The 12,444-nt window shown below is 37.2% G+C and overlaps 1 protein-coding gene across 2 annotated transcripts; it reads left to right on the top strand.

The window, feature by feature from the left end:
- Window positions 1–285: 285 nt before the first annotated feature.
- Window positions 286–11,511, top strand: LOC109108671 (nuclear transport factor 2). 2 transcript variants are annotated; one of them, XM_042744048.1, is made up of 5 exons: window positions 286–437; window positions 5,884–6,005; window positions 6,446–6,517; window positions 8,178–8,276; window positions 10,788–11,511. In XM_042744048.1, exons 2-5 carry the CDS (start codon window positions 5,907–5,909, stop codon window positions 10,899–10,901), a joined length of 384 nt encoding a protein of 127 aa, XP_042599982.1. In that variant the 5' UTR covers window positions 286–437; window positions 5,884–5,906; the 3' UTR covers window positions 10,902–11,511. The 2 variants fall into 2 exon arrangements, with proteins under 2 accessions (XP_042599982.1, XP_042599983.1); XM_042744049.1 differs by lacking the exon at window positions 10,788–11,511 and adding an exon at window positions 8,556–9,625.
- The last annotated feature ends 933 nt before the right edge of the window (window positions 11,512–12,444 follow it).

A 12,444-nucleotide genomic window follows, 5' to 3' on the forward strand; every position in this document is an offset into this window, starting at 1 on the left:
CAAATTCATGTAATTTATTATTAGCAAGAGCTCAATTTTCCACCTCGTAAATGCAAAGAAGCACTGCATTTTAGAGACTAAGTGAACTAAAAAGAAATGTTCTCCACATGTAATTTTAAGAGAGTTTACAACCAGATTGTAAACAGAAGAGAAACTGCACAAATATGGTTTCTAAGGGACAATACTTGTGAGTATTTAAAGTAAACTATTCTTGGATTCACCTGCTGCTCGAAGCACTAGTTCTAGATTTAGAAAGCAATACATCAACAACCATGTTTACACTGAGAATCTGTGACTGGCTGTCAAGAATCAAAATTCAAAGCAGTGTGTAAGCGCTCTGCGCATGCGCAAACTGAAGAGGCCGCTCTCAACTTCTGTTCTCGGCGCGCTGGAATCGCCATAACTGGAACCGGGGATTCGGTTTAGGGCTCACGGAGGTAAGATGTTGGTCAGATATTATTTATAACAGTTAACGTTGTATTTACGCTGCACACAACTACTTTATAACTACTTTATGCAGAGTAGCACTGGGGCTTTTTGCCAAGATTTTCTGAAGCGCTAGCTAATAGGACACGCCTATAGGACAGGAGCGTGTACGGGCCGCGCGAGGGTCTCGCCTGCGTTCAGCTCATATGGCTCTGGGGTATTTTTAGAACGGAACGAGGGTGCGTTTGGTCCAAGTTGCTCCGTTGATCGTTACTATTCAAACTCCGAGTCGATATTCAAAAGGCAACGTCCACTTCAACGTAAAACAACTTTTTCGCATCACGATTTAGCCGGTGAGCTCGTTGTAGACAGACAGGCAAGTGTTAGCACGGCTAAAGCTAAAATGAATCATTCTACAGCGAGGCCATTGAAAGCCAGCTAATAATCATAGCATGGTTACTTTTAATGGTTAGTAGCATTCTTAATCAAATAGTGGCAGTGGTTTGACGGAAATTATTTTCAACACAATTTTGACGCCTTCATATCGTAACTGGCTGATTTGTAAATGAAGCTGGTACATGGTAACCAACCAACTAGTGCTAAGAGTCTCTAAAAACCTCTTTAGGATGGTCAGCCAAATGCTTTTATGCAAGTTGTTAATGTTCTAATTTGACAGTAATCGAACTAGCTTGGTTCGTGTAGTTCATGAGTGTCATTCATACATTTACCAGGGGTGTGGACTCAAGTCGCATGACTTGGACTTGATCCCTGTGACTCGGAAAGACTTTATGATCAGATCAGAGTAGGGCTGGGAATCTATGGGTATCTCACTATTCGATTCGATTACGATTCAGAGGCCCACGATGGTGCATCACAATGTTGTCATACACCCTGTACATCTATTAGAGGTGGGAATCTTCAGGCACTTCACGATCCGATTACAAAACGATTCTTGATCTACATTTTTCCCCAATTAATTCTTCTGCTGTGCAAATACATCTTTACAGCTTTACATTTTAAACAAAATTGCAGTTATATGCTTTTTTGTTTGTATCTCAGTACTGCCATCTTAAAAATAGGAGTGTGAATCTTCACTGGTTTCCCAATTCAATTACAATTACAATTATCATTATCAACTCAATATCATGATGCGTCACATTCTCAGTTTTCAATATTACTGCACATGGCTACATTTTCATATAAATTTTATATCAAATTTATTTTGTGCAAAATTAACTTTTTTTTTAATTATTGTAATATAAGCACAGCAGGCTATTTTTAAAACAGTTACTTATTTAAAATCAGTGTTCTTTAAGTGTCAGAAAGTTTACAGACAATAGTTGAGGATTTATTTTTTCCTCAGCATTATTGCCACACTAATGCACAGATCTATTTTGGTATCAGATGTTTTGTCCTGCTCTGAAAACATAACTGACTGTGGGTACATCAATTTCATATAAAAGTATTCGAAAATGCAAGTGCATTTAACCGCAGCCGCAACTGAGCTTCAGGACAACAAACACAAAGCGCTCGTGAAAGTCTGTCAGTTCGCGAGTTTCGTGCATTTAATAGTACTGCATTTCAAACGGCAGAAATTAAAACATATCTAAAGTAAAACACGGCGGGTGGAAGCACAGACTGTCAAGCAATGTGCACATGTCTCACAGCGCAAATTCTGTTCAATGAAGCCCGCCACGTCTCTAGCGCACACGTGACATCACCTAATGAGCATTGTATATATAACCATAAAATTGACCAACTCAATTTGTCTTCCTCTTCACCAGGCACTCACTTTCATGTCACTTTCTTTTCTTTTGGGATAAATCAATGCTTTCACGTGTTTCATAGTGCACATAGCCCCTAAATTTAGCGATCAGCTATGCACATTATAAAGTTAACAATTAACATACAACATTCAACAACACTTAAACCTCCCAACACATAGGCCTATATTTGAGAATCTGAATATCGAATGCTGAATACCGTTTTTTTTTTTTTTCCGTTCCTTTGCGTGACGCTAAACTGCAGTGATTGGTCTGATGACACAGTCAGTCGTGATTGGTCTACTGCGTGCAGCGCAAGTCAATAACAGAAAGCCCATCATCATTACTTAGCTCACAGCTTGGTGGTAAACAGCCATGGTATATGTGTTAGCCCAATGCGGAAATGTATTGATAAAGCACTCTAGTTTGTACACTAACATATTGCTCTATTCTTTATCAGAACTACAAGTAATAACAACAACAAACATTCACTATTCATCCATGCAATACTAGACAATTGCGAGTGAACAGATATTGCTGTTAGACAGAGACCTACAAGCTGCGCGGAGCAAACACAATACTAAATACGTATTTTGCATGCTACAGTAGGCTTCAGAGTACTTGACGGCAACAGTTTTTAAAAGAATTACTCCACTTTCAGAATAAAAATATCCTGATAATTTACTCACCCCCATGTCATCCAAGATGTTCATGTCTCCCTTTCTCCAGTCGCAAAGAATTTATCAACTTATATAACAAAACGATCGGTCATTTTCTTCAAATAAATAAATAAATAAATAAATTATACACTCTTTGATCGTCTTGTCCAGCTCTGCGATGTGCATGCAAACTCTGTGTACAACGGTTCAAGACAGGTTATGTATAAAAACTCCCAAAACTTTTCTCCTCCAACTTCAAAATCGTACTACATCGTTGTTAAATTTTTATTTTTATTTTTTTTAGAAAGAGTGTTTGACCATCCCTGCACTAAACACTGGGTCGGTGCTTCTGCAGTGATTTCAGATTATTTTGAAGTTGGAGGAGAAAATGTGTTGGGAGTTTTTCCCCATTACCCTAACTGTACCCGAAACGGATTTCCCCTCACAGTGCAGAGCACAGCGTGTTCTGATTTGTTTTAAAAACGACTCGTTTTCATGACTCGGAGTCGACTCTTTCTTTTGAAAGACAATAACTTTATACACGGTGCACTTTTAGATTTAAAACTTTGCAGGATGTTTTCATTCACTTAGAGCTGTGTAACACACTGCATGAAAGGTAATTTTCAAAAATCCACAATAGGGGCACTTTAAGTTTGAAAGACTCCAGTGGATCATGGCCCAGTCACGATATATTAACCACTCAAAGTTGCTGACAAATCCGTGGGGTTTTAAAAGAGTGGATTAGGAGTTTGTTAAATTTCATGAGCTTCTGAACAGAAAGGAGTTTAAAGGTCCGTCCACATCAAGGACAATAATTATAATTAAGACTTTATTGTTTTAAAATCATTCCAAATGGAAAAGAATAGAGAATAGGGCACACACCCTATTATTTGTGTACATTATTGTACAATACCAGTCAAAAGTTTGGACACACTTCCCATTTGTGTGTCCAAACTAGGGCTGGGCGATATGCCCAAAAAAATTGTCATGATAATTTTTTAAATAATTATCATGAAAAAATTATCATGATAATTTTTTTTCATATCAATCGATATCGATAATTATCACGATAAATATCAAATCTTTATTTCTTTAAAGTTTAAAGCCTTATTTTTGCTCCAAATTGAAAGTTGTAGAAACCAGACCATTAATTTTCCTTAACAAAATAAATATCTAAATAGAAAAATTAATTTCTTAGTTTCTGCATGTTCTAATGAGTATGAACAGACGAGGTGAGAGTAAAGGAGATGGAAGGAGGAGTGGGAGACTGCTCCGTCATGCTCGATGGCACCGCGGATTCCCCACAGCGGCGAGGGCTCTCTGACAGCATGTCCCTCCGTCTTCCCGGGTTTCGGCACCAGTGTAACAAAGTTTGTAGATCAGGAAGAAGGAGGTGGGAACCAGCGAACATTTAAACATAATTTTAATAATAAAAGAAATACAAAACTGAAAATAGCACAACAGCCCCTCACGGACGACTGCCGCTCACAAACAAGACCAAAACAACATAAATAGTCCAGGCTTGGTCCTCTCTCTTCCAACACTGTCGTCACTCCTCCTTTTATCCTTCCGGAGCTCCTCTGTGGGACTCAAAACCGGTGAGTGGCACAGGCTCTCTGCCCCGCCCCACTCATTACAGGTATAAACAGATTATATTTACATAAACATGGCAAAATCTATGAAATTCCGCGTTATACAGTAAATTAAATTTTTTTGACTGGATTATGCGATTCCGTCAGCATTTTCTGCATCGCAGAAATCATAGGGCCTTACTAATGTAGCAAACGAGTATGATGCTCATTGTGAGAGTAAAAGACGGGGGGGACATTGTTTATTTACTTTGTAGCATTGAGCCTCACCAACTAGGTGACAATGTAGCGTTAAATCACCATTAAACAGAACACATTTTATGCCGGGGTTCCCCTGGTACAATTTGCATTCCAGGGGCTGAATATCACGTTATTGGGGTTGCTTCGACCTGCGGCAACAGTGTTAAAGTAGGCCAGTTCTGCGGGAAAACCGCAGACTTGGCAACACTGTTTTCACTACAGTGACCTGGGTTGCCAGTAAACAATGGAGCGTGCTCTGCTGGACAAACTAAGAAGGCTAATTACACCATTTACAAGCATTTTATCTGTGTTATATGTTCTGTAAAAAATAAATTAAAAAAAAATCGTATTGGTGGCATATCTGGTGCATATATGTCAGTGCAGATATACCTGCAATATTGGCCGATAAAATCAGCAAAACAATAAATCGGTTGGGCTCTAGTAATTAGCTAGTGAGGTGGATTTAGTTATTGTAGAATTAACAAAAGTTATCATAAGCATTGTAATATTTGAAGCGGATGTCATGACAAATGTTAATAGACTGGGAAGATTTAAAATGAGTGGTTCATTCATAAATTCATAAGAATCTTACCTTCATGCTGTGGAAATACAATCTGGAAGACAGAAGACAACAAACTCAGCACTGAAAAAAGGTGTGGCTATATAAGGTCTATTTAGTGCCAGAAAAACTAAAAAGGTGTGCTAATTTTGCCAATTAAAAACTTTACAAACAAAGGATTTATTTATGCTCACGTAGAAATGAAATGGAAATCAGTTCTCCTATCAGAAGTTGTTTATTTACTACATGGAGCGGGTTGCCTTCTTATAGGCTCCGCTATGTGAGCATCACATGACCAGCCATATTATGCAATTAACAAGTTGCTAATAAAATGTTTACTTTACATATTGTTTTTTTATCAGTGTGTGATGCCCTTAGCAAGGTATAAACAAAAGTACATCTTAACAAACCCAACAGTGTAGCAAACACAGTACGAATGATAGTGACCAACAGTATATAAACTTAAAGCACCCAGGTTGTTAGGCATCAATATGATGTCCAAGGTCACTGGTACTATTGGCTTTAATGAAAGCCAGTTCACTTTTAAATGTAGGATTAATTTTCTGTTTTTTTTTTCTGTCTTGTCAGTTGTTGTCAACCCCCTTAGTCTGTCATATACATTGAGTCATTTATTCTGTCTCCACCAGTGCCTGTAGCAGGGTGAATCAGAATGGGAGACAAGCCGATTTGGGAACAAATAGGATCCAGCTTTGTGCAACATTACTATCAGCTGTTTGACACAGACAGGACTCAACTTGGATCGATATATGTGAGTATTTTATTAAGCTCTTTTCTTCAGGATAGTTCTCTCTTGACTAGTCCCTTAGCTGAGAGAGACATCAAGTAGAGATGTTTTACTGTCTCTGCCTTGCAATCATGTTAGTGTTCAAAGCGTTACTTGGTTTATGTCTTGCAGAGTGATGCTAGATGCCCAGTAACAAACAAATTTGACGTGTGTTCAGGAGAGGACTCTTTTCAGACCAGAAATGTGGTTCTATATTGGACCTTTAAAAAAAGCCTGAAGTCCTCATATATAAACCTATATTTTCAGCAACATATGTTAAACAATACTTATATTGAGGGATATTTGTTGAGTATTTATATACATGATTTAATATGTATTTATAAAAAAACTGGCCATAGAACTGCTTTGCTGTCTACATTTTGGCTCCTTTAGCTCAACTAAATGCTGTTTTTTTCTTGTCCTAGATTGATGCGTCATGCCTTACGTGGGAGGGTCAGCAATTCCAGGGAAAAGCGGCAATTGTCGAAAAGCTTTCTGTATGTATTTGTGTGTGTTTTATTTGAGTTAAAGGTTGATTTAAAGGGATAGTTCACCCAAAAATGTATTACTCATCCTTATGTCATTCCAGACCTGTAAGACCCTCGTTCATCTTAGGAACAAATTAAGATATTTTGATTTTGATTTCTTCTCCTACGTACAGCTTCAGCAGCACCACACACATGCATGGTGGCACAGTTGTGAATGGCACCATAGACTGACCTGGAAGAGAAGAAATTATTATTATTATTAAATAAAGTTATTATTTTTTTCTTTGTGCACAAAAAGTGTTCTGTCAGTTGCGTTGCTGTCTATGCAGAATCAGAAAGCTCTCAGATTTCATTAAAAAAATATCTTAAAGGGATACTCCATCCCAAAATGAAAATTTTGTCATTATTCACTTACCCCCATGTCGTTCCAAACCCGTAAAAGTTTCATTCGTATTTGGAACACAATTTAAGATATTTTGGATGAAAACAGGGAGGCTTGAGACTGTCCCATAGACTGCCAAATAAATAACAATGTCAAGGTCCAGGAAAGTATGAAAAGCATTGTCAGAATAGTCCATGTGCCATCAGTGATTCAACCGTAACGTTATGAAGTGATGAGAATACTTTTTGTACACAAAGAAAACAAAAGTAACGACTTTATTCAACAATTCCTCTCCTCTGTGTCTCTCCAAATCAGCGTAGCGCCATTTTGACAAATCTGACTAGTATGCAGATGGCGAATCTGACTACGCTTTTCATACTTTCCTGGACCTTGACAGTGTTATTTATTTGGCAGTCTATGGGACAGTCTCAAGCCTCCCTGTTTTCATCCAAAATATCTTAAATTGTGTTCCAAAGACGAACGTAGCTTTTATGGGTTTGGAACGACATGGGGGTAAGTGATTAATGACAAAATTTCATTTTGGGATGGAGTAACCCTTTAATTTGTGTTCTCAAAGATTAACGAAGGTCTTGCAGGTTTGGAACGACATAAGGGGGACTAATTAATGACATTTTTGGGTGAACTATCTCTTTAAAGTAATTTAATAGGCTAGGGTTTATTTCCCCTCATTCATTTTTGAAAATAGAGGTTGGTAGTTTCCCCACTATCAACAAATAAATAAATGTGACTAAATTAAATAAATATTGAAATATTTTCCAAAATTTAGATTTATACATCATCTGAAAGCTGAATAAATAGGTTTGTTAGGATAGGACAATATTTGGCTGAGATACAGATATTTGAATCTCTAGAAACTAAAGGTGCAAAAAAATCTAAATATTGAGAAAATTGCCTTTAAAGTTGTCCAAATGAAGGCCTTAGCAACGCATATTACTAATCAAAAATTATGTTTTTATATATTTATGGTAGGAAATGTACAAAAGATCTTCATGGAACATATTTGACATATTTACCTAATAACCTAATGATTTTTGGCATAAAAGAAAAATCAATAATTTTGACCCATACACTGTATTGTTGGCTATTGCTACAAATATACTTGTGCAACTTAAGTGGTCCAGTGTCACAAATAAATGTAAAAAATCTCTCAAATTGACCATAAATTGTGCAACCCCGTTTAAAAATTGATAAGATGTTAAATTACCGTATGTATCTTTCAGTTTAAACAGTAATTATATACATTATTTTTTGTTATTTTTTCTTCAGAGCCTGCCCTTCACAAAAATAGCTCACAGCATTACAGCACAAGACCATCAGCCCACCCCTGATAGCTGCATATTGAGTATGGTAGTAGGCCAACTAAAAGTAAGTATTGTCTAAATTTATTTTTGACCTCTGACAGTTACAGTATGCTATTACAGCAGTGCTAGAGGTGAACACTTTAGACAAATATGTATGTGATAAGGTCCAGGAGGGCATTCTCTTCATTTGAAATGCATAACATCATCTTCAATCGAGAGCAGCCCTGGACGGTTTAAGCCTCTCTTGATTGCCCTCTTGCTCCACCTTACGTGACATAGTTCTGCATAGTCTAAGATTTCATAAGCATTTCAGAGCTGTAGTGTATGTGTGTTTGTCTATCAGGCAGATGATGACCAGGTGCTGGGCTTCCACCAGACCTTTCTGTTGAAATGTATCAACATTGCCTGGGTTTGCACCAACGAAGTCTTCAGGCTTGCCCTGCACAACCTTTGAGCTTAAAGGCTCTCGGTGGTCACATGGCCTTTCCTCCTTCTCTTAATGTTTGTAAGGACCAGTGTCCGCTTGGGTTCACGCACACCATGCGGGCCTCTCTACTAACGGCTTCAAGCTGTGTTCAGAATCAAGCGTCTGTGGGGATTTAGTATGTTGGGAATGCTATGACATTAAATATGTCCATGCAGGTTTGCCTGGTGTGTTTGTGAATTTGTTTGCACCTTTGCAGCAACAAAACTACCAAAGTCATTCATTTGCAGTGAGAGTTGGCCATTTTTGGTGACATGAATGACTTCAATGACATAATGTGTCCAACAACACTAAAAGTGTAGAAACTTTGTGAGCACCAACTCAGTGTGGTGACCCGTTTCTCACATACTCCTTTTGCAGTGTGTATGTATTCTGTGTTCAATACGTATGCAGTGAAGAAACAGCATTGTGCATTTGCAGTCTGCTACTGATCCACGGCTGTATACCACAAACACAACATTAATCCTTTATTTTGATTTCAAATCCAAATGTTGTTACTGAAAATGATTTTTTACGGTACACAATAATCTTTCATTGATGTTTCTATTTAAATGCAATGAATATAAACAACATTTTATTCAATGTATTTATTTCTAGATTAATATAGTTGCTCAAGCAAGTGGCAAAACATTTAAACACAGTCTATAGCTTAGTTTTCTTGCGTTAAAAGGTAGTAGGCTATGACAAACATTTTGAATTAAAATCTACCACTGACAGTTAACTCGTGTGCCCTTTCTTTTGCATTTAAATCTTTATAACAAGCAATCCTGTCAGTCATAAAGAACGTTTTTGTTTTTACCTCCATGAGTGCATTTTATTATGTTGCCTTGTTTATCTAAAAGTGCACTTTTCCTGGCTTTAAACCTAACTAAAAAGCAATGTGTTGACTGTGAAGCACAGTAGATTTAATTATATGCATTTATGGTGTAATTACTACATTTTAATGTCAATCCACAAACTAAGTGCTGTCACTTTAATTCAGTGCATGCAGCAAAGCAAAAATAGATTGATACAGTAACAGTGGGTGCAATGCTGCATACGCACCACTCCTGGAGCACATTGCCAGACTGCATCCGTGTGCAGTGTGAATGCTCTAACCTGTTAAATTGGGCACGGAAAAAATACCTCATGTGCACTGCAAATGGAATATGTGTGAAACGGGTTTAACAATGAGCTTTTGTTTTGACCTGTCTTTATATGCATCTAATATGTTGTAATAAAGAGTTCTAAACTAATGTGACATTGTTAAAAATGGGTGAAATACTTGGGATCAGATGTGTTTCTATTGAGCTTTTAGATTCTATTTATAAATATGCAGCATCAAATGATGTATAAATGAATAGGAATTGAATATTGGAGCAAAAATGAGTGCTATAAAATCATTCTTTTGAATGACTTTTTATTTGTATATTTTCTCTTTAGTTGAAGTATTAGTAATTTTAGTACCTCAGCTTATTTCATTTTAAGTTTTTATTTTACTTGATTTCAGCTTTCATTTTAATAAACAAAAAAAATAATAGTTTTAGTTCACTAACAACACTGAGTACAGCGTGTGGTAAAATGACAGCAGTTAACAACCGAGTCGTATGGGTTATCTATCTTGCACAAAAAGCATTTTATAACCTTGTGACTTCTTTAAAATTACTGTAAAATGAATTTAATAAAAACATGGTCACAATAACCCAATATATGGCGAGATTACATTACACAGTTGATGCCTTGTCATGGATTTTAGTATTATTAGTGGGATTTTAATTCATTAGTGAAGATCATTTAAATTCAGTACAAGGTCAGTACAGTTTTGTTTTTGAATTCACCATCATCAGCCAAAATATGCTGTAATTATGTAAAGATGTTATGTCCTTAGATGGAAAAAAGTGGATATGTGACAGACTATCAGCCTTTAGTTTGCCGTGATTCCTTAATGCAGCTTTTGTCTTTCTGTAGCTGAACTAATATGCTTTGAAACTTGCATGTTTTTAGCGTAACAGTATTTGAATTTTTATCCTTGGTTAAGTTCCCTACCCTTTAATGAAGTGAAGCACAGCTGTATGAGAGCCTCTGCCTAAGTCTCCTGTGTGTTTTGTCTAGGCGGATGATGACCCCATCATGGGATTCCATCAGAGCTTCATCCTGAAGAACATTAATGAGGCGTGGGTTTGCACCAATGACATGTTCCGCCTGGCACTGCACAATTTTGGTTAAACGCCCCATGGCTAGCAGGAAGGAAGTGTGGGAAGGTGGAGGATGGGGTTCTGCCCGAACCTGTCAATCAGCTCTTCATTCATCACATCCAAGAGAAACGCCAGCGGATTACAGCAGTCAATTACAGAAAACATGCAGGCATATACAGTACTGCCTCTACTCCAGAAATGACATGTTTCTTTGCTGAAAGCCCACACATCCATCAAACTGACCCTTTTCCTTCGCCAACCTGCATGATGATGGGGAGCTTAAATATCAGAGGACGCCTTGACCAGGACAAATACATATTAACCTAACCTCAGCTGTTTGATATTTACATTTTAGTTGCTGATTTTGACTTTGAAATAACAACCATCTTACTGTCTTTCTTTGCTTTAGTACGAAGTGTGTTCAGCTCGTTTTTAGAATATGCTCATTGAAGCTTAATCTCTTTTTGTTTTCGCCCCACTTGAAAATTGGTGTGATGTCAGGTTGCTCTAGCTATCCAAAGAACACCATCCTAATTTCCCCTTCCCCTCAGACCAGTGTGCTTCCCACTCTCTGCTCACTGCTCTCTGTGACAATAATTTCCAAGCCACGATACACAATAAAACCTTTGACTTTTTCTTAACAACGTCATCATCTTGTTCATCCCCCTGTCTGGTTTTGCGTCTACCTTTTTTCCCTTTTCTATGCTTGCCTCTTTGTGTTTTTGATACTGGCTCATATTAGATTCTCACAATAGGATAAATTTATTTGAGCAGATCAGAAAACAATGCAGCTGTTATTTCTCTTTTTACAGGTGGCCAGTGTTTCCTGAAGCAGTTATTTAGACTTTAAAAAAAATTATGTTGGTTTATTTGGTAGAACATTGCTATTATTAGCAAAGGATTACATGTCATATTTCCTAACCCTAAAAATGGTAGAATCAGAAGTGGATGATCTTGTTAAAAAGAGCAAAAATCATAAGCGTCTGCCACTTATGCCACATAAATAAAACAAATTTTGCTAAGGTTAAGAAACAGAGTTTGTAACAAGAAAAAAAATTATTTGATGTTCCCTTTCTGTTTTAGTTCAGTGTTTTAGTTTAATTCCCCCGTTTTCATTGGTTCAGATCTTGAAGATATGGGATGTGATGTTTCATACGCTTGTATGAATGTAAAGGTCATCGAGTTTGTAGTGTGGCCAAAGCTGTTATTACCTTCCATATTTAGGCTTATGCTTTGACATTATTCAGTACAGGAAGGATCACAGACACAAAATGTTTACACTAAAGGAGTTATGTTCATTGTTTAGGATTAGAAAATCATATTCACAAAACATGAAGGCCTTTGTGCCAAGTGATGGTACAGATATTTTAGAAAGATGTCTAATGCATTGTAGCTTTTTGCACTGAAATATCTAGACAGATCTGCTAGAACATCAGTATAATGAGTCGCATTATAGTTTTGCTGGAATACATGTACTGTACACGTACTTCATGCTTGCTTGACCCTGCAGATATCCACTTTCTCTGTGGTTTAAGGGGAAGAGCAAAAGACTTGATTTTCCCGACAAACGCAAC

The sequence above is a fragment of the Cyprinus carpio genome, chromosome B18 (assembly GCF_018340385.1).
Source record: "Cyprinus carpio isolate SPL01 chromosome B18, ASM1834038v1, whole genome shotgun sequence".
NCBI classification, from domain to species: domain Eukaryota; kingdom Metazoa; phylum Chordata; class Actinopteri; order Cypriniformes; family Cyprinidae; genus Cyprinus; species Cyprinus carpio.

Bases quoted from the DNA above. Each gene is read 5' to 3' on its own strand.
- LOC109108671 (XM_042744048.1), top strand. From the start codon at position 5,907: ATGGGAGACAAGCCGATTTGGGAACAAATAGGATCCAGCTTTGTGCAA. The intron at 6,006-6,445 runs GTGAGTATTTTA...TTCTTGTCCTAG, and splicing joins CTCAACTTGGATCGATATAT to ATTGATGCGTCATGCCTTAC. The intron at 8,277-10,787 runs GTAAGTATTGTC...TGTTTTGTCTAG, and splicing joins TGGTAGTAGGCCAACTAAAA to GCGGATGATGACCCCATCAT.